The sequence below is a fragment of the Camelina sativa genome, chromosome 13 (assembly GCF_000633955.1).
Source record: "Camelina sativa cultivar DH55 chromosome 13, Cs, whole genome shotgun sequence".
In the NCBI taxonomy this organism is placed as follows: Eukaryota; Viridiplantae; Streptophyta; class Magnoliopsida; order Brassicales; family Brassicaceae; genus Camelina; species Camelina sativa.
The window spans coordinates 12,886,339-12,910,150 of NC_025697.1; the positions used below are offsets into that span (position 1 = coordinate 12,886,339).

General features: G+C 38.3%; 1 protein-coding gene and 1 pseudogene across 1 annotated transcript; one reads left to right on the forward strand and one right to left on the reverse strand.

The window, feature by feature from the left end:
* Positions 16,205 to 17,173, forward strand: LOC104738196 (protein PEROXIN-4; the record flags this gene model as incomplete). The annotated part of the gene is made up of 4 exons (XM_010458409.2): positions 16,205 to 16,324; positions 16,422 to 16,550; positions 16,633 to 16,762; positions 16,865 to 17,173. Coding segments are annotated over 4 exons (468 nt in total), but the record flags the coding sequence as incomplete, so codon positions are not given.
* On the reverse strand, positions 17,064 to 19,250 carry LOC104738197 (annotated as a pseudogene).

Genomic DNA, 23,812 nt, shown 5'->3' on the forward strand with positions numbered 1-23,812 from the left:
TTTTTTGAAACTTTTGCTGCTGCTTAGAAATGACTTTGTTGGTAGTTCCGGATCATACCAAACCCTAAAACACGATATCTGACGATCGCAACCGGTTTAATGGTTATTTCTTTGAATCTGTTTCGGTATAATATCATTAGGGTTTCTGAACCAAGGACATGGATGACCAAGGAAGGTTTCTATATTCACAACTGTGAGGTATTCGATTATGATTCCTTCGCGTGGAAGCGACTGAATGATTTTGAGCTATCAGAGTTTTTCCCGAGAGAAGCTATACCGGTATCAGAACAACGTGATCCGGTTCTATATGCGAACCGAAACTTGGTCTATTTTCTCTGTTCCGGACGTACTATTAGTCGATAGCACTCTCATCTTGGTCAGCTACGAAGGAAAGCTAGGTGTTACTCAACATTCGGAATCAAGAAACGGAGCTGTGTTATGGGTTTTGGAGAACAAATTGAGAAAGTCTTGGGTAAAAGTGGAAGACGCTAAAATTATAGCGTTGAAAGATGAATATGCACAACCCTTTTGGTTCCCAAGTAGCGACGTCGTATAAGTGGCGGCTAGTGATCGGCTCGGTCTCTACAACATGAATAGCAACAACTGTCCATATTTGCATAGGGATAATTTATTCTCGTCCGACCACCCACCCAGTTATCATCTTATACCTTTCTACTCATACTACAACAGAGCTTGTTTGGATAAAGATGAAGCTGAAAGTAAAGATACGAAAGGAGTTGGAAATGGAGAGAGTAAGCTTTAATATGGTCAAGAGAATAGTAAAAAAATGTAGAAGATGATTGTTAAGTAAGACCTTTTTTTGGTTGTGATCGGATAGATTATGTGACAGATGAGTTATAGTGATTAATAAAACCGTGATGGCTTAGTTATTACAATAAAACAATCTGAAAATAAATGGCTGATCTATTTCAATGTCACGACTGAGTTATAATATTAGTAGGAAAACGAAAGGTCTCGTCTATTATTAGGTTAACTTATGGTGACCCGCCAAAATATCGCTTCACGACTGAGTTATAATATTTACGGGAAAACGAAAGGTCATGTGACGGTTGAGTTATAGTGAGTTATGGCAGAGTTATCACAATAAACAATCAGCAAGTAAATGGATGATATATGACTCTACGGCTGAGTTATAATATTTACGGGAAAACGAAAGGTCTCGTCGATTCATGTTACGGCTGAGTTATAGTAATTTTTTAGGGACGCGCGGCAAAAAACATTGAATGTTTGCACGGTCTTTTAGAGTGGTTCTCGGGACAAAGCAAAAGTCCTGCTGCAATCTGATTGGTGGAAGGGGAACGCAGTTGCGTTCCAAGTTTCAGTATAAATAGGGGAAGGGTTGGAAATGTTCAGAGCATTTCTAACTCGAATGAAACANAAAGTCCTGCTGCAATCTGATTGGTGGAAGGGGAACGCAGTTGCGTTCCAAGTTTCAGTATAAATAGGGGAAGGGTTGGAAATGTTCAGAGCATTTCTAACTCGAATGAAACAAGCAAAGATGCCAGTGACTACCCGATCTGCATGGTTGAAACGAGCCCGAGAACAGACAGCTGCTGGAGCTAGCAGTTTCGATCCAAATGCGTCGGATAATGTCCTCCCTCAAGAGGAGACGGAGACGTCTCGATTCCGAACGTCTTCGAGCCATCAGGGGATCCTTTGCAAACAGAACTCCGAATGTACCGATCTCGCCGCAAGAGATTAGGCGCGTATATCAATGCACTTCATCTTAAACTCGAGCAAGTCTTTCGGCTCTGCCGATTGGAAGGGACTATCCGAGTCCTGGATGAGCTCATCGCTGAAGGTTTCTTTCTGGCGAAGTGGCGCACGGTGGTTCCCAACTTACCCGAAGGTGATTACGAACCTTTGGGAGAGTCTGACTTCCCGCGCATCACAGACGTCTAGGCCTAAAGAGCAAGTGTGGAGAGTCTGAGGCGGTACGTCAACTCCTTGGAGTCAACGGACCATTTATTCCGTGAAAGCCATGCCATAAAAGGTCCATGTGCATTCTTGGAGGTGATGTTGTCCAAGGGCTCCGAAGTGCCGATTGAAAGGCTTGAAGCCTTAAGACGGGATCGTCAGATCTTGCGATCTGAATTGAGCAAGCTGGTGGTGGAAGAACCGTTGGAGTCCGATCTACTCGGTCCGGCCCCAATCTGAGACTACAGGACCGTCCAGAATGCTAATGGGAATCATTTTGTGCCGAGATCAGAATACTCGTGATTAGCCTTCCCATGGGAACTAGTTCGCTTTTTATTATTATTATTTTTTTTTTTGGCGAAATACCGATCTGAATGTAATCAATTTGAATTTAATGGCAAATCTTCAGCAAAGTCGATGTGAGATGAAAGAGAGTGAGACATATGTGAGATGAAAGAGAGTCATACACATGTTATGGCTGAGTTATCGTGCGTTATGGCTGAGTTATCACAAGAAACAATCAGAAAGTAACTGGATGATATATATGACTTTACGGCTGAGTTATAATATTTTACGTGTAAACGAAAGGTCATGTGACGGATGAGTTATAGTGCGTTATGGCTGAGTTATTACAAGAAACAATCTGAAAGTAAATGGCTGATATATATGACTTGACGGCTGCGTTATAAAATTTACGGAAAAAAGGTCTCGTCGATTCATGTGACGGCTGAGTTATAGTGATTTATAAATCCATAATGGCTGAGATATCGTAATACCGGTTAAATTATATTAATATTAAACATTACAGAAAGAAATCAAAAGAAAAAACTTTAGAGTTCATAGAAGATGATATGATAGTACAATGAAATTAACTTTTTAAAAGCGATTAAGAAGATGAGGAGCCACGAACTTTTAGTTTACCCCAATCAAGAGAAAGAGGAACCACACACTGTTCGACATCGGCCTCGGCAATCTCTCTCATAACCTCTAACCTCTTGTGCTCTGTCTCTAAGTCGACAAGTTCTCCACCCAAGATTTGATTCAGTTGGGATATTTGAGCGTCGATTAGTTCCACTTAATGCTCAAGGACGGTCTTCTCTTCCTTCTTCTGCATAAAAATTATCCATCATATGTAGAATTGCTGCATAGCGATCTTTTGTCTTCGCCTCGGCCGCGACTCTCGTCTGAGTAAAAGATTCAGACACGGCCAATAGTGCTTCCTCTTCCCACTCGAAATCTGCATTTCCTTGACGTTTACTGGAACTTGAGCCGGCCATGCATGGCTGATTGTCTTCGTCTCCCCACTCTGCCTTGCGTTTTTCACGTCTGCTCGAACCCTCTCCGTCCATAGCTCAAAATAAAAATAACCGTCACCAACTGATATATGCAATGGTCGGAAAATATGCAATAGATTGAGAGGGCATGGAGAGGAGACTTACATGTGTAACGATCGAAGGAAATGCAATATAAAGATAGATGATATTTGAAGGTGAGCTGTTATACGAAGATGCAATATTTATAGGTGCAATGAGCGGAGAAGAAGAAACCGAAACGATACAATGAATTTTATGAATATAAAGTTAAAGGTCGCGTCTATTATTAGGTTAACTTATGGTTTCCCGCCAAAATATTGCTTGATGGCAGGGTTATAGTTTTACGGGAACACGAAAGGTCACGTCGATTTATGTGACGGCTGAGTTATAGTTATCAAAAGAAAGGTCACGTCTATTATTAGGTTAACTTATGGTTTGCCGCCAAAATATTGCTTAACGACTGAGTTATAGTTTTACGGGAAAACGAAAGGTCTCGTCGATTCATGTGACGGCTGAGTTATAGTTATCAAAAGAAAGGTCGCGTCTATTATTAAGTTAACTTATTGTTTGCCGCCAAAATATTGCTTAACCGCTGAGTTATCGTTTTACGGGAAAAAAAAAGGTCTCGTCGATTCATGTCGTATTTGAGTTATAGTAAGTAATGGTTGAGTTATCACTAGGAATAATCTGGAAGTCGATGGCTGATATATATGACTTGACGGCTGAGTTATAAAATTTACGGAAAAACAAAAGGTCTCGTTTATTCATGTGACGACTGAGTTATAGTGATTTATAAATCCGTAAAGGTCTCGTCAATGCGTCTATTACAGGATTAACTTATGGTTTCCCGCCAAAATATTGCTTAACAATACAATTATTAGTCTATTTATTACCTCTCAGCCCTTAAAATAGATTCAAGTGACTGAGGTATAATATTCCCGTTTCTTTAGTCTATTACCTCTCAACTACAAACTAGAATAAAATTATTTTTTACGACACTATGTCCGCTCGAGCCCCCAAGATGCTGGATCTCCCCGACGATGTTTTCATCAAAATCGTTTCCCTTGCGGCAGAAGATCAATGGTGGTCACTAGGTTCTATTTTAAGGGCTGGTCGGAGGGGAAAAAATGCAGTATACAGTAAAGAAGTTCTAAAGACACTGTTATATATTGCCTTTGTACTGATCCATCACAAATCAACACATCCGATGCCCCTGATGGTGCCCTCCAATGTGAAGGGCGGTACAGGCCTTTCTTCGTCAAATGCTTTGACTCTGGCAACCCAATTGCCATTTACTACGAAGGGCTAAGGGTTGTGGCTGAGTATAGAGATATCCAGCGTGGGATTGATATTCTCAGTCGTATTGTGCCGGCCGATGTTGATGCCACCTTAGCATGTGGGATACTAAGTATTTGTCACGGGAATGAGGTTATGGCCGTCCATTACCTCCAACTGTTTGATACACATCATTATCCTCTGATGTCTTTGGTAACCATGGTAACCGGTAATGATTTTCTGTTTGAGTTATCCCATTATAATACGGCCCGGAAAAACTCATACACAGCCTCCCATCGCTATCCTGATAGCCTGTTACTCCCTTCACCCGCTTGTGCTTTGATGTGTTGTTTGGATTATGGTTTCCATTCTCTCCGCTATGGAGACTATGTAATCATGTGCAAAAACTGTTACCTTTTGTGGTTGTCCCTCAAAGTCTCTGAGATCCTATAGGGTTTCCAGCAGTGATTTCCAGTTTTACCTTAATATGTTCTATGTATCCACCTTTTATGCTTCCACATTTTAGTATATACTCTCACTTTGAGGCTGAATTATGATAAAGTTACAGCTGAGTTATAGTAAAGGTCACGTCGATTCATGTGACAGCTGAGTTATCAAAATGAACAATCTATAATGGCTGAGTTCTCAAAAGAAAGGTCGCGTCTATGTGACAGCTGAGTTATAGTTTTACGGGAAAACAAAAGGTCTCGTTGATGGCTGAGTTATATAGTAAGTAATGACTGAGTTATCACACGAAAAAATAGTAGATAGCTGATATATATTACTTGACGGCTGAGAGTAAACGAATGGTTTATACGACTTTACGACTGAGTTATTACACAAAATAAAACAAATCTCCCTAACTACATCCGATAAGTTTTTCACATTGTGACCAAATTGCTTACATCGCGAACATGCTGGTTGCTTCCTAGGAAATTTATTTTCAATGGCAACTTCCAAAAATGATTTAATCACGCTTCTTGGGCCTTCCTGGCTGGTTCACAACAATCGGAGGAAAGCACTTCTGATTATCCACAGCTTCAGGAGCAGGGAATGATTCATCTGGAGGCATGATTGAACCAGCCCATCCGTTAACCAAATCGACACTCCTAAATTTCAGATCGCACATGGATATACGAGACACATCCATATGCTCTGCAGCTGCGATTGCATGGATGCATGGTATTTTCTCGTGGTGGAAACGACGATATGTGCATTTTTTTAGTTCCAAATTTACAGCATGCAAAGATGATCCATATCTCACTTGCACACGTACAGCATCAATCGTTAGTACCTCCATAAGTCTTGCTGCGGTGACACGGTCCTAGTAGGGAGTAGAACAAAAAAAAACGTTTTGGCTGAATTATGAAAACAATGATGGCTGAGTTATGAAAACAATTATGGCTGATTTATGGAAACTATAATGGTAATGGCTGATATATGGAAATAGTTACGGCTGATATATGAAAGCTGTTATGGCTGAGTTATGTAAACTTACCTGTAACAGTTTCTCAACACCTCGAGTGAGCGTTGTTAGCTGCGATTTCGCATCCTCTCTCCGTTCCGAAAACCATCTGGTCATCATATTCCGTATCGATTATAGTAGTCGAACTATGGGAAGACTTCTAGCATTTGATAGTGCATAGTTCATTGATTCTGCAATATTCGTTGTCATTAAATTGTACCTTTCACCCGGGAAATGAACACGCGCCCACATTCGAACACCATCTCGTTGGAGGTAACCATGTAGTTCGGGATGACATGCTTCAATCTCATTGAAAACCTCATTAAAATCAGACAGCCTAAAACACCTTGCCGCTTTTTTCACCAGAGGGAAAAATGTTTTCCTTTGAACTTCACCAAGATGTTCTTATACAAATGGTAAGTGCAAATTCCACGCGAAGCCAACGGATACACTTTGACCAATCGCTTTCCCTATTGACTTATGTCTGTCGGAGATTATCGCAAGATCTTTTTCGTCAGGAATGGCAACTTTGAGTTGTGTATAAAAACGACGCCAAGACTCATCATTTTCAGTGTCAACTACAGCGAAAGCTAATGGGAAAATTTGAAAGTTACCATCCTGAGCTAGGGCTGTTAGAAGTGTCCCTTTGAATTTGTCTTCATCATCTATTTGAAGTAGCGTGACTGTACCCGGATTTTCCCTTCTTAACTTGTATATGTAAAAAGGATACTCGCTAAAACTATCCTCATGAGTTCCCTGATCGATCTGCCTTGCATTCAGCAGCGTTCGATATGCCTTCCAATAACCCATCTGTTGACACCAAACAAATAAATAAATCAGCCATAACATATAGATAACTCAGCTAATACATTCGAATAAGTCAGCCATAAATAATCAATAAATCAGTCGTAACATGTAAATAACTCAGCCTATACATACCTATAAGTCAGCCATTATTATCAATAACTCAGTCGAAACATAGTTATTACCTTTAGACTAAATTGCTTATTGGAAATGACTCCGACACTTTTAGGTTTAACACTCGGACCAAGATCACCAAGATAGTCCCTGTAAAGACCTGCCAATACATCAGCTGTTGATTGGCGGGATCTAATAGAACGTTCCGTCACAGAACATATGTGTTCCGAATCGTATACACGAAAATGAAAATCCGGGTCATCCCCTTGTACAAATGCACGAACTCTCCAAATACATCCTTCAACCCAGCACCTAAAAACCACTTGTCTCGGATTTGATACTGGTACATTAAAATCAAATCCATCCCTAACCGAAATAAGTTACACCTGATTCCTGACCTCCTTTTTGCTCATGTATCTTTGTCCTACAACAATTTTTAGCGTTGACACCTCCAACCTAATAGCCTCCAGATTCATCTTCGATCCGGCAAAGTTATCATCTTTATGAGCTTTCTTCTAAGGAGGCGGAGTAGATGGGTCTTCCTCTTCCTCTTTACTCTAAGGCTCGCCCAATACAGAAAATTGCTCGTCATCAGATGACTCACCATCGGAGTCGTCGAAAAAATCAAATCGGCTTGAAAATTCATTGTCTTCTTCTTCGTCTGATGCTACTTCGACAGCTTCTTCTTCTTCTTCGTTTTCTTTGTCAACGATCTTACCATAATCAAAACAAGTGCCTTCAAATGCCCCACCGTGCACTTCGTATGTAGATTCTACTTTCGAGTCACTGCTTGGCCGAATCATACTTCCTCTAGCTCCACTAGTTTCTGTAGACTCTTTCGCTGAAAACTCTACACAGAGACGTAGCTGATCGATTTCCATAGCCCCAGAAAACATTGTAACTGTCGATCATTGGAGACAAAAACTGGTGGAGTATCATGCACCATTAGTTTCAGTGCCTTGTTCAAGAACATGTAGCTCAGCTTTAGCTCATGGCTAAACGCGTCCAATCCGTAGTCTTCAAGAACAAGCTCCACAAGCTTGTCATGTGTTGTGCCACCATCGATATGCACAACTATACACCCTCTATCGTCGGTATTAAATGCATATCTCTGTTTTTTTACCCAATTACCGGAAACAATTAGTACCAGAACTAGATCCATGAAAGAAAATGAAGAACAAGGTGAAGAAGAAGTAGAAAGAACTAGGTGAAGAAGAAAAGTGAAGAAGAAGTATAAGAACAAGGTGAAGAAGAAGGTAAATAGTTCACTTATTTACCAGTTGAAGAACAAGAGTCGAACGATGTTTCGTATTTCTGGAAGAAAAAAAAGATGACATGGATGTTGCGTCCGACGTGGCAAGTCAGCCATCAAACAATTAATAACTCAGCCTATATAAAACTCAGCCATCAAACAAATTATAACTCATTCACAACATCAAAAACATTACAGTAATTAAAAAGCAAAAAAATTGCAGCCAAATTCAACCGCTTCATCAACTGAAAATGTGTAACTCAGCTGTATCTTTAATAAGTCGGCCGTAACTGAAAAACATTGTAGTAATTAATCTTTTGCTACTATGTCAGCCGTCAAATGGTTGAGTTGTATGATAAGTTAGCCTATCACGACTGAGTTGTACGATAAGTCAACCTATCACGACTGAGTTGTACGATAAGTCAACCTATCACGACTGAGTTCTACGATAACTCAGCCGTAACAACATCTCATAAGTCAGCCGTTTTTTATAACTCAGCCTGTCGGAAAATGGTAATTCAGCCGTGTCGTAGTGATAACTCAGCCAAAAATTTGACAACTCAACCATTGGGTGAAAACTCAGCCGTAAGGACGGCTGAGTTAGAGCATATCTTAGCCAGATTTTAATAAGTCAGTCGTAACCCTTGGCTGAGTTATGCTCTTAGTCAGCCGTCTGCTCTTACTCAAATGTTTTTTTCCATAACTGAGCCTCAACATACATATAACTCAGCCGCAACATTCCTTTGTAACGCGTTACGGCTGAGTTATGGTTACACGTCAGCGATTTCTGATGTGGCGTCTGACGTGGCAATGACATTTTTGTAATAATGTTTTTTCCGGTAACATAAAACAAGGGCACACTGGGTATTTTCAAAATACCCAAAATATTCTAGTAATAAAATCTCTGTTTGTAGATTCTGGTAATATTCCTTAAGATGGGTAACATTTGAGTAAATCACCTTATATAACTTTTGTGGAGAGATTTTTACTCAGACAATGCTTCACTACCCAAACAGAGTTGCAGCCATAGTCACACCATCTAAGGTAGAGTGAGAACCAAATCCAAAAGGCAAGCAAGTGGAGTACACATACGTCATAGTTGTTGGGAAAAGCACTATCTGGGGATCTCCATTGGAAGGTAACAAATCGTAACAGATCAGGTGGGTCCTCTCTCACATGAAGCCAACGGCCATAGAGTTTAAGGAGTTCCACACAAAGCTTGTAATCAATTCTACACTGGACAAGGGGAACAGACCCAAGATTATAGCCTTTCGGTAAGTGGAGGGGAGGATTCAGGGTACACATGTCAAACAATCTCAATCGTTCTTATTCATAGATTACAGCCATAAGGTTTGATAATACCAAAGTTCTCAAGTACTTAAAGTAGAGCCATACCACGATGGTGAATTCTTCAGCCAAAGAGTTTATAATCTAGATACAACCATCTACTAAGCTTTGGCATGCAATAAGGCCAAGCCATCCAGAAATTAATTAGCATTGGATTCGAAACAAACCTCATGTCGTTCTTCTCCACAACTTTTCTTTCAAAGATACTATCTCCGATATGACGCCAAAGTGCTTGGGAGGATCTGGAGTTGAGGAGACAAAGAGCTGGAAGGTTGAAGAGTATATGCTAATCATCGCTCCTTAGAGACAGGATCATAATGTCGTTTCTCCTCAGACTTCTACTAGCGAATCAATGAGAATATTATGCTAGAGAGCCACCAAATGCCTACATTCGAGAAAGATCCAAGAGAGCTTGTCTAAGTACAACCGACTCTCCTCACCCTGCTTGAGAAAGCAAGCTAACGTCGAGCCAACGACGTTAAACAAGCGCGCTTCTTGGGAGGCAACCCATGTCCAGTAAGTTTTTATTTTTAGGATTTATTTTCTTTTATTTTTAATATTTCTACATTTTAGTTTCAGGTTTTTATAAAAAAACACAAAAAAATAGAAAATAGAAAAGTCAAAAAGAAGGAAGAAGAAGATTACACACACTATGACTAGTGGCAAGTACCACCTACTGACCGACCATGTTCAACCTAACCAAAGCAAGCCGAAGGCGACGGATCAATCACAATCCTCATGTGATCGATGCCGAGAGTACCTACTAGTTGTACCAACCGTAGCCGATCCCATGTACCATGTCCTATGTCCCATGTACCATGTCCTATGTACCATGTACCACGTCCAACATTAACTGCTAATGTTTGTGACCGTACCAACTACAATGTCCGCAACTGTTGACTCATGTACCGCGAGACAAATCAGAACCACCACCATCCTACCACCAACCATCACCATTCTTTTACTTAGGTATATTTTTATTATTTTTATTTATCATTATTATTGATGGTTTCAGGTTTTTGTTTCAAAGAGGATGCATGTAGAGATATATCAAACACAATTCGAATGAACTTAGCCTAGTTCATGCTCAATGTCAAGCAACCAAAGGAAGTTACAAACGGTTAGTCACCATATTTTTCCACAGCCGGATTCTAAGACAATTTTTGGGCAACCATAAAATGTCTAAGAGTCGACACAACATCAGTCCATCAAGGTGACACTGTTCTTAAACCCTACACTTTTCCTTATGATTTTTAATCCTTAACTCTTTCTTTTTTCCCACCGAGGACGGTGTGATTTAAGTCTGGGGGAAAGGATGTTCCATCTTATACTAATGCTACTTTCTATTTTGTTGACTTGAGACCTTTTTCCACTTTTTACATCAATAATTTTGACGTTTTTATCGAGTCACATTTTTTTTATTGAGTCAAAACTAGTAGGGGATTATGATCTTATTCTAATGGTTTATTTGATTTGGATTAATACTTTATGATTCTTGATTATGCTTGACAACAGAACCGAAATTTGGAAGACTGTGAGCTGACTCAACAATCCCCAAAGTCCTTATTCGATGGATATTCAGATGATCTAACGTTGTCTCTAAATTTTATAGGACCTAAAACCGGACTTAATTTTCAAGCCCTGGGAATTGGTATATATTGGACTAGATCTCTACATTCAAGCCACACAAGACATTGCACTTCTTTAAAAGTATGTTCCACTCTCTTCCCTTCAATACTCTAAAAAAAAGAGAAAGAAAAAAAAAGAAAAAAAGAATAAGCATATAGGTAGCAAAGAAGTGAGCCAAGGGATGTCGCGTAAACCCGTGCATACTTTGGATTTCATGGAAGCCTGTCCAATATAAAAAAAAAAAGAGAAGAAAAAGAGCAAGGGATCTATAAAAAAAATAAAATGATACCCTAGAAAATTAGGGAGAAATAGATTCCTTGGAAATGAGAAAAGGGAGAGAGAAGGAATTCTACGAAGAAAGTCTTGGCTTGAAGAGAGTCGACAAGCATTTGATCGATTTTCCCTTGGTAAGATTTCACTTTTTATTATTTTTTAATTTATGTAAAGAGATGACAATGGAAATTCTGGAAACTCTAAAGAATTGTGGGATCAAGGAGCGTTGATGATTCTCATGGACTATTACAAATGAACATTCCTAATATCAAGGAGAAGAAGAGTGCAAAGACAATATCCCCGCAGATCAGTGAATTTCCATTATTTTCAAAATCTTTTTTTCATGACTTTATTTTGATTATTTGCTTGAGGACAAGCAAAGTCCAAGTCTGAGGGAGTTGATAACATCATTATTTTACTCATTTTAGTTATAGTTTTAGTATGCATTTAGAAAGAGTTTGATATGATGTCAAGGCTTTAATGCCCATTATCAAGTACTTTAGGTTTCAAGAAGGTTTTACAGATTTTATAGCAAAAAAGACCAAAAGACAAGAAAAATATGTTTCAGGAAAGATTCAGAGCTTTACAGTACGGGATACGTTTGAAGAACTTCCAGAACTCACATTTCAATGTGCTTTGTGTCTATGGAAATCTGGAAGAGTCATCTTTCTCTTAGAAGTGGAATCAAGTCAATCCGTTCAATCATCAGCACGTTATGCCAGATTTACCGAGACATGTTATAAACCGACGAGAAGATAAGTTTGAAGCCAAATGGACTTTAATAACGGCCCGATTAGCAACCATCACGGCGGCCCGGCCCGGTGGAGTCACCACGTTCTAGAAGCTTCCTACGCCGCCCCTTGTCCTGCACTTAACAAGAAAATATTTTTTTACCCTTATAAAACCCTAAGCCTTCAAAACCCTATAAATACTCTTCTAAACCAAGGGTTTCAAGTATGCAATCATTGGAGCAGCCAAGAGACACGACCAGAGGAGCATCCAACGACCTAAAAGCTCTCTCTCGTCCCTCTCCGAAGCCTTGAGATCCACCAACTCTTTCTCTTGTTCGTTTGATACACTAGTTTTCATAAGGAGAAGTCTCTACATCTTGTACTTGATTCTAAGTAGTAATCTGTAAACCTTATTCTTACTATTTATTCTTTTATGTTTATGAATTAATTAAACCTAGCTTTTATGATTCCCTTAAACATGCTATAGTAGTTTTCTAGTTGGGTTTAAAAGGATAAATCAAAGGGGGGGGGGAGATATCTTAGTTTAGGTGGCAAGTTTTAGGTTTTGTTAGATTTATATTCTTGTTTATTCTATACTTTAATTTAATTCTTTGCTTAATGCTTTAAGTTAGTCTCATGAATTAACTATGATCTAAAGTGTGTGTGCGTCGCCAAAAACTTGCATGTGTGTTTGACCTAGCTTAGATGTGTGAGGTGTCATAGGAAGCACATACCACTTACCTATGGAACTTCATGGATTAGAATCAAACCTGTTTTAAATACTTTGATCAATGCGTCGTTGCCTGCAAAAATTGAGTCTCGGAGTATAGGGATCTTAGACGGTTAGCTTGTGTTTTATAAGTTAACGGTTCATTCGTGTTTCGTTGTCCGAGTTTTAGATAAACAAACTAACCCTAAACTTTCCTAGATAGATAAATCATTGATCCCCTGCGATTTCCCCTTGATGCCCAACGCTTTTCTTATTTATTTTACTTGCTTTTTATTTACGTTTATTGCTTACTTACCGTGACAACTAAAACCCCATTTTTATTGAGTCCTAGCCTTACATCTCTTCCGATGGATTCTCTAAACAACAACTCTCTCTCTGTGAGATCGATCCTTAAATACTTCAACCGATTAACTGTGCACTTGCAGTAGTCGTGTGATCTTTTAAGGTAAAAGATTTTGAAGCGAAATTTCACACGCGTCAATGTCCCACTTCTTCTCTAGAATGGGTAAACTCTGCAATAAACCAATCAGAACCTAATGCTCAACCTTCATTAACTAGCAAACTTCATATTTTGCGGCCCAATCAGCTATATCCTTCTTCATCCCGACCCAATGATAATACTGCTTAAGGCCACGATACATCTTAGTCACTCCTGGAAGAATAGAAAACATATTCGCATGAGCCTATCTTATATCCTCATCTTCAGGCAGACAAATCCGTACATGCACACATATGGTACCATTAGCGGAGACATGATACTCCAAACCAACGTCCCTAGAGGCATTCACTAGTCCATCATCCCTCTCATGTGCCAACCGAACTCTACTCAAAAGATCGGCTTGGTCTGATGCCTCTAATCCCAAAGGCTCCTGTGAAATAGCACACAACCTCAATGCACTATCTCACCCACCTGAGATTCCATATCCGCCTCCTGGGCCGAAGCCTTCTGCTTCCGACTTAGAGCATCTACAACCAAGTTAGCTTTACTAGGGTGATAAGCTATCTCTAGATCATAATCTGCCACCAACTTTATCCACTGCCTCCGCCTCAAATTTAGCTGAGGCTGAGTGAAAATGTATTTCAAGCTCTTATAATCTTTAAACACATGTACCTTTCCGCCATAAAGATAAGACCTCTAAATCTTCAGGGCAAAAACCACAATAGTCATCTCCAAGTCATGGGTAGGATAACTGTCCAAATGCTTATGCAACTGCTTCAACGCGTAGGCAATAACCTTCCTATGTTGCATCAACACACACTCGAAGCCAACTCTAGAGGCATTTGTATAAACCACATAATGCTCACTCTGCTTTGGCACAGGGTCGGGCCGTCTCTACCCCATGGCAGAGTAGGCAAATGCCATGGGTCCATCCAAAATATCAAAAAACTTCTTTAAGTAAAAGGGTCCAATTTTCTCCAAAAAAAACATTTATTAAGGGTTTTTAGGTTTTTGAAAAATTTGACAGAGGTCCCATTTTAGTTTAAGACGGGGCTGAATGCCTAGGAAACTCCTGATCTTCGTGGGCTATAAATACAACCATCAAAAATCAAACCATGAAAAGGACAAGCATCCAGCCGCCTGCTGAGTAATGGTGTCGACCGACAATGATCACCTGATCTCCACCTTCCAATGAGTCCAAGGCTCTCCTAGAGGCCATTTCAACTCATAAAACCACAAAACTAAGCAACCAAGCAAGAAAATACAATCAACCCACTCACAAAAACAAAGAAATTAGAGATCTTAGCTTAGACAAGCCATGGTCATGCACCCACCTTTCCAACAAGAAGTTTCTGACTAACAATGACAAATTCAATACCACAGCAAGCCTCCCAACACATCCTTAGCCTTAGATCATCACTCAACGATCTGCATATCCCCACAGCTGAGGAGAAAGGATACCATTTAGACGGAAGAGCAGCAACTCTAACAACGGTGTGCTGAAGAGGTAGAGCAGCAAGGTATCGAGCTGATCCGAATTCTCCTCTTAGTATAAGATTGTTAATGTGAATCTTGAGCCCCATTGAGTGGCTTACTGTTTTCTGTCTGTCCTGCGGGGCTTGTCAGTAAAGAAAGAGTCATGTCTTAAATCCTAGGCGGGGTTCCTTAGAATGATCATACTCACGAAGATGATCTGTTGGGTGGAGAGATTCAATATACACAAGGCAAAGCCTACTTGATGGACATTTCAAATTAAGCTCGGCAAAGGTGCTTCACTAGGAGTGTGCTAAAGCCTAGCAAAAAGAATGTCAAAAAGCAAAGCAGCAGTGGGACTCGGTCGGAAGAATCTACTGCGGCCTTCTCTACCCACCTTTATGAAATTATAACCCCAACCAGCCATGACAAGACTTAATTTATTGGGACAAATCTCTCCAAAAACGGCTTAGAACTTTCAGAAAACTCACAGAAACTATTTATATCTTCTCAAACTCTCTAGAATACGAAAAAAGGCTAAAAAAATAAGGACATCTGGTTTCTTCCTTAAATACCACAGCCCTACAGTTTCCCCACTCAACCAAACCAAACCGAAGAGATTAGAAATAATTCGAGCACTAACCGAATAGTGGTGTGTCAACAAACACCCTTTCTTGGTGTATACCCAAACAAAAAATTTGGTTCGCCTGTATTAGATGAAAAAGCTTGAGGTTTTTTTTAGTTAGAAAAATGAAATGTATCGATTAATTTGGGTAACAAAATAAATAACTGAAATCTGATAACCGAACCATTATTTAGTTCCGTCATCTATTTCTCCCTCTGTACCTTCCGTCAATCGAATCAATTTGCTTTCTCTCTCTCTCTCTCTCTCTTCTTCTTCTTCTTCTTCTCCTTCTCATTCCTCTGCAGGTAAAGGCTTCGTTGAATCTTCTTCCTCTTTATTATGTCTTTCTTTCTTAGATCTCAAAAGTAGAGTGATTGATTAACCCTAATTAATCAATGTTCTTGGATAATACACTTTCACCTAATGATTGATTGAGATTATCACCACTGGATCTGATTACTGCCGTCTGTCTGTGAATTACAAGAAAGTAAAATAAAACCCTAATTTTGCTTCAGGGTCGTTTTAGTTCTTCTTGATTTTTAGTATTTGATCAATCAAGATCTCTTTTTTTTTTTTTTAATAACTTTTGCAGTTGAAGACGACGATTCGATCTTNTTTTTTTTTTTTTTTTTTTTTTTTTTTTTTTTTTTTTTTTTTTTTTTTTTTTTTTTTTTTTTTTTTTTTTTTTTTTTTTTAAAGAATTTCACTATAATAATAACTAGGGTTGTCTGAGAATTATTTTTGGCTAAAAATGATTGATTGATTGATTGATTGATGTGATGTTGTAAATTAGGCATCATCACGAGCGAGACTGTTTAAGGAATACAAAGAGGTTCAGCGTGAGAAAGTAGCTGATCCAGATATTCAATTGGTGTGTGACGATACCAACATTTTCAAATGGACCGCTCTTATCAAGGTTTTTTTTTATAATCAAAACACTCCATTTTTTTTTTATTGCTTTCGGTTCAAATGGACCGCTCGCTCGCTCTTATCAGTCAGTCTTTTGTTCTCAGGGACCGTCTGAGACGCCTTATGAAGGCGGAGTTTTTCAGCTTGCATTTGCTGTTCCTGAACCGTATCCTCTACAACCTCCTCAAGTGCGATTCTTGACCAAGATATTCCATCCAAATGTGCACTTCAAGGTTAGTCAAAACGATGCGGTGTTTTGTAATCTGTTTAGTACAAATGTTTTCTTTTCTTTTTTACATTCTTTGGATTTTGTAGACAGGGGAGATATGCCTCGACATATTGAAGAATGCGTGGAGTCCTGCTTGGACGCTTCAGTCCGTGTGTAGAGCCATCATAGCATTGATGGCTCATCCTGAACCGGACAGTCCTCTTAACTGCGACTCAGGTGAAAACAAAACAAAACAAAAAAGCTAGTTTTTATAATACGCAACTGCCTTTTAGTGTAACTACAAATATGACACTTTTGCTTTCGTTGTCGCTATTGAAGGCAATCTTCTTAGATCTGGGGATGTGAGAGGGTTCAATTCGATGGCAAGCATGTACACACGCCTCGCGGCAATGCCTAAAAAAGGATGATACTCTCTTTTCGATTTCGTTAATGATAATGATTTGCGACAAATGAATACATTATTTCAGTTTACAAGGAGATGTTTTCTTCTTCTTATTAGTTTACAATCGGAACCGGTTTATTCACAAGTCGTATCTCCTTGTTTAAGGAATTTGTCAAACCAGTCTGATGATTCTTTGATCATAAAACTCGTCACTTCGTGTCCAACTCCATCTTCTGCTTTGAACTTCTCTCAAGAAACATCAAAAGTTTGTTTTAATTTCTCTATGTGGTGGTTGCAATTACAACTATAGATTAGATCAATGATGATATATGTACCTTAAAATTTCCAGGAGAACCAGTTTCCCTATATGCCTTCTCAGCTCTCTTTAAAGGAACTTCTAGTCCGCCAAGTGGGGCACCAGGATCCGTTGTGCCTGCACATGAAATCCGGAAAAAAAAAACTTGTAAGTGTGTCAGATAAATAATGAGCACATACATATATATCAGTTGTGCTGACCGTTAAGTATGTAAAGAGGACGTGGAGCAATCACTGGTAATGAGTAAGGTGAATCAAACTTTGAAGCTAGTCCAGGAGCTATTCTGTTCCACACCTGTTTTAAGTCAATCATATACTTACCAACTGTTATATTTGAGTCGCAGTCCGAATTAGGAGTCACTTTCAAGCTTCTTTACCTTCTCGACTATTCTTTGTCGATTACATTCTTTCCCAGATCAATCCTTGCTTCTGAAACCATAGAAATAAATAAAATAAAAAAAAGGCAAAGGAAATATAATTCTCATACATAAGTATATATTGAATCTTTTAGTGAGTTTTTCAAAACCTGACCTTCAAATAAAGGTTTCAAAATCGGACTGACATCATTGTCGATTGCCCATCTAAATCCCTGCCCATCGTACGAATTAGGAAACCATCATACAAAGCAATAATACGCCTCATAGTTGCTATGTTATTTATCGGTTTTTGGTTAAGAAAGATGATATTTGGACCTGAACACCGATTAAAGGGACAGCCACGGAGTAGCGGGTGTCAGCTGCAGCAGCAAACCAAGCCTACATCCCTTTATATTGGTTTCCCAATGAATAAAATTAGTGCACATATAAATATGACTACTATAATTACTACAAATCATGCAACTCAAATTTGTTCTATGACTAACCTCCTTGCGAAATGCCAGTGATTCCTATCCTTTTTGGGTCTATATCATCCCTCTTCGTAAGATATTCAGCTAGTTTGACAAATCCCAAACCTAAGAAAAGAAAAAAGAAAAAGAAAAAAAAAACAAATCAAATAGATGCAGTAAGATGTCTTATACTGAAAAAGTGAAACCAGAAAATGAAAGATAAAAAGAGGCATATGGGGTTTTTTACAGTATCAAAGATAAAAGGCACTGTGTTTCCATTTTTCCAAGATGATATGAGAGCCTGCAATGCATTGCAATTTACACCAAAAACCGGCCGTATCAGAATGTAAAAGACAAGCAAAAAGAGATAAAATCAAATAGATTATAATGACTATATATGACTCTACATCTGTAGAGGCAGTTTTGCAGTTGTAAGCGCGTTCCCCGTGATAGCGAGAGTCTAAACCGATGGCTACATATCCCCTCGAAGCATATGCCTAAAGCAGAACAAAAGAAAAGTATAAACAATAGAGGGACGTTGATTAGTTAATTGGAGAAATCAAAAAATTTTAAATACTGTATGATGTTATTATTTACTTCGAGCCATGGCCTTAACCATCCTTTGCTTGTGTTTCCACCATGCATAAACACAATCGCTGGCCTTCTTTCTTCACTGCTCTTCTCCAAGCTTAAAATAAGCAAAGGCAACCTCCCTTGCTCTGCATCCTTATCCCATTACAAAAAAAAAAAAAAAAAAAACAAGTTTTCTAAGAACACATACAGAAAAAGAAGTGTAATAGATTTAAATGTCAACGATTCATCTTAGTTTGAGCCTTCTTACTGTTAAAAAACTTTGTTAGTTATTACCTCAGTGAGCAGATGAAGGTTTTCTTCTTTAAGCATCTCTTTTAAATCACCAATGTCTTCTTTCGGACAAGACTCTATTGCCTGTGTTTTCGTAATGACAACAAGAAGACAAACTATTAGAAGAAGAAAAAGGAAATTAAAATGAAATGAATCTTACCAGAAAAAAAAATTTGGACTGAACATCTCACTTTTGTAGATGGAGAGGGACCTTTGTTTCCTTGGATTATAGGAATGTTTGGTAAAGCACTGTCCCAATAACGCTTCGGTGTTAAATCAGTCGCAATAGCAATAACTTGCGTTAAAAACATCAACATTGTTAGGAAGTTGCGTCGTTCGCCATAATTTTTTCTCTCTCTCAGACACTATTACCGAGGCACCGCTACCAACTCTTCTACCCGACGCTGGTAGGGCTCCGGCTCGCCGGCATCGGGTTCTATCAGTTCTGGCAAGCTCTACATTCCTCTATTGCATCCTTTGTCCCTGTGTTTCATGTTCTCTTGATTTTCCTGGTGTCCCCTCGAGGTTTTGGATCTTAACTCCGAGCATGCTTCAGCTTCTTTCTCCCTTTCCCTTGCCTCAGTTTCTGGTGAATCATCTCGATATGCCTGCTCCTTCGTGATCACAGTCACGAGATGTTCCCTCTGAGTCCCCTGAACGCCCCAATTACCTTGATTTCCGTCGGTCTCACCGCCTCTTAAAACTGTCAACCGCAACAACTCTCCGCTCCTTGGAATATGTTCCCCTCACCAAGTGGTTTGCTTGGCCGCAGCTGGACGGGAGCTCTGTTTTGACACTGGAGCCGATGAAGACTTTGACGGTGAAACCTACATCCTTGGCGCTCCCTAGCACACCATTGATTCCGTTCTGGTCCAGGTTCGATTTTCAATCTTTATCCAAATTCCTGGCCTTTAGGATTTCTTGGTCAATTGCATTTCCCCTGATCTGGAAGTTGCTTAGATCCGCTAAAGCTGTTTTGAACCCAACCTGATTAGACCTCTGTGTCACCTGATTTTTTGGTTGTACTCGACAAGAATTTCCTGAGTGTAAAGTTATTTCAAGCTCAAAATCTTTAGTATTGGGTTTCTCTACTTGGTCAAGTTGGGGTCCCTTGGTAGTAGAGTCTCGGTTTCTTCTGATTGGCTTGACATCTATTTGTGTCGAGGAAAGTTGATTATTTTGGTATGGAGGACTGCTTTGCAAAGCTATATTCTTAACCCTGACCCGTCTTTCTGGCGATTTATGCTGCTTGCATCCATTGATCCTATTTGCCGCATATCACCAAACCCTCAACTTCTTCAGCCTCAGCGTATAACCAAGCTTAAACTCGGCATTATGATTCCACCTCTGCGCAGAGGGAATTACCGATGTTTAGCCAGGTTGATTTCTCCATTCTTTCCTTATTCCAAGCTCTCCAAAATGCATATCATATACTTGTTGAAGTTCCCTCATTTAGGCTTGAAGAATAGGGGCATTATGATCACCATTCCAAGGAGTAGTGTTTACCCCAACCTTTTCAAGCCTCCCCCTTTCAACTTTAAAACCGCTAACACCCTTGCAGTGATCGGTAATCAGAGCATTCTCAACCCTGCTCACACCTTTGGCAAAGCACTACTTCATGTAGACCTTCTCATTTCGATGAGATCCTCAGCTTTGACTATTTCATCGCCACCCAGTCTTCGAATCAAGACAATGGCCACCTTCCCTTCCAATGACTTGCTCAAGGAAGATGCATTGATATGTCTTGATCTCACAAGCTCCAGCTTGCTATTCAGCACTTGGTCCATAGCTCTCAAGATCCTTATATCTTTTGCTACTATCTATTCATGTTCTCTTATTGGCTTTGATTTTGGGGTATGCCCTTTTATGTTCTTTAAGCTATTCTACTTATTATGTATGTTACTTTCTAGTTAATGGAATGGAAGCATACGTTTGTTCAAAAAAAAAAAAAAAGCAATAACCTGCGTTATAAAAGTAAGAAAGTAACTTTTTGTGTGTGTGTGTGTGAGAACTTATAGGTACTACCATGAGTGAACCAAGAAGAAAGATTTTAGGAAGACGAATTGCCATTTTTAATTTGGGAGTTGGAACAGATATGAGTTTGGTGAATTTTGAGGAGAACCAATCATGTTATGGTGTCTCACTGTCCGATCTTCTTTCTTTTTTTTTTTCTTTTTTTTTCACAATTGATTGATGTACTAACGGAAGTTTAAACATTATGGGAATCGGATGGTTCAGAAAGATACAGCGGCTCATCTCTTCCCTTATGGAGGTGGACTCACTATGGACCACTTACTTACTTGCCATTTTAATTGAACTATAAACCATTAGTCAATGATTTTTGGAATTATACACGCTTTAAGATCGATATGTAAGATACTTAGGGGCACACTGAAATCAACCGTTTGGATAGTTCTAAGATCGATAATTCGATACGTGGCGCTAAATCTTACATAATAAGAGAAGGTTTCTTCTAAACTTTGTTTGAAACGATGACAGCTGCGCTTTATATAGCTGACATGTGTCCTCATATTAATTTCAAGTTATAATTTATTATACACAAACATTTAAGATCAATTGCTAATTAAATATGGCCACAATTGTCAACTTAATCCCTTGGTAATTAAAAATTTTGCCTTACAAACAAACAAATGGAATCTGAACTTGCAGTCCCTATGTTTCTCTTCCTCCCATACGGTATTTAAATTGAAGCTTGAATTTAGTTTTAGTTTTGCATTCTGCTTTTGAAAACGTAACCTCTTGCCATCAAAGTAAAATAAGTAATTTGATAATTTCTTTCTTATTTATTTCTCATTAAATATTAGTAAACTGATTTCCATAAAATTATACAATATAATTCAATCTCTGATTACTTTTATTATTATTATAATCTCTTTCCCTCACTACTAGGAATCAACACCCCCACATACTAATTACAATTTTAAAAATGGTACAACCTTAAAAAATTGTTCTCTACTCTACTCTAGAGTCACTCTCTAACGATGACCACCGGTAAAAATAGGATTGTTTTAGGGAAGCTTTAGACTTTAGAAGAAACAATCTTTTACTCAGCTTTAAAGGTCTTTTTCTAGACAAAAATGTAAATCAACTACCTAATCCACACCACACTTATCTCACCTACTGTATATTACAAATTTCCACTCTAACTAATTTTTTACTTGCTTTCACGCATGCAACTCGCCTATCTAAGTTCGAAGATCTGTTGATTCAGGGAAAGTAGTGTCTCTCTTTGGGAAAAACTTGCCATTGAAACACATGCCAAACTTCTTACACTCTGGGCAGACTATTTATATTTGAATGCAACATCGTCAACCCACATGTATTTTTAACTCCAACAATTCTGCTAAAGGTATTATATTTCATATACATCTGGTTAGTTCTGTATTTGTTTTTTCCCATTCTCCCACATGTAATATATATTGCTTTCAATTAAATCAATTTTTGTCTTACTTTTCACATCAGTTTTTCCTAATATTCTTACAGTAATCTTCTAAAATGAACAATAATCTTATAGTCTTTAATATTTTCCCCAGTAACTATTTCAAGGCAAGTAATGTCCCGTCAATTTTAGTTGACAACATTTATTTAGACCCAAAAGATATGTACGTTATTGACCAAATAGAGACTTACGTTAGACAACAAGGATAGATGCCAAGTAATATGACCAATTTTTATTTTATTTTTACCACTATTACTTAAAACATCGTCTTGATATTTTTAAGGAACATTTTGTTTTTGGTGTAAAGCAAAAGTGGTTGAAGTTGTGTTTTGTGCAATGGGTGGCATTACATTGCATGCACAAACTGTAATTTGAAAATGAAAAAATCTGGTTGAACCATCACATGTCACATTTTCCTACATCCGAAGCTGTGGGAATACTTCGGTGTGTTGTTTTCAATGAGTCTGGAGTGTGGCAATCCATTGTTTCATAGTTCTTTTCATATGTTTTTTATTTTATTTTGTGTACGTACTAATTATTTGAAGGTACTATTCAAACTGAAGAAACAACGTTCTGCCAGATATTAAAATAAAAAAACATATGTAATTTAAATTTTGTTGTTCAAAAAAGATCTAATAAGTACATTAGACCTAATAGAATTATTTTGCTGTATCCAGACAAAAAGAAAATGTAATTCATATTTAATTTTAAATTTTAGTTCTGCCTTCACTCACTCAACAGGAAAAACAAAGATGAAGGTGATTTTGCCCTTATCAATGTCGAAGAAAGAACTCCCCAAAAGGTGATTATCTCTAAGACAATATTTCTTCTAAAGTTAGGAACTTCCCGAAAATGGATGATCCGAACAACGATACTATTGTTACCGGTGTTTTGTTGTTATTTGGAGATTGAATCGAGGATAGAATAGAAAGTAAATGTTTTAGTTTTCACTATAGTCTGAAAGAAGATGTGTTTGTATGGTAATAGATTGTTTTTAGAAAACTAAACTTTATAGAATGTTTGAGCCATTAAGAAGGAGAAAGGATTGAAATCAAATATTAATGATCATAAATTCGCAAGTATTTCAAAATAATAAGTTTTAAAATAAAAAGTAATATAAACAAAAATGAAAATTGAGAAAAATAGTGGGTATAAGGCAATAACTAATGTGTACAACTGTACATTGTATTCCAAAACAGTTTCGTGGGTAATTATTACGCAATGAGTGTTTCACTGTTTTGCGATATTTTGAATATGGCTGCACGTATTGTTTGCCTTATTATACTAAAGTTGACGCTCTCCCTATTTGTTCACACGCATTTTTTTAGTTTNACTATTCAAACTGAAGAAACAACGTTCTGCCAGATATTAAAATAAAAAAACATATGTAATTTAAATTTTGTTGTTCAAAAAAGATCT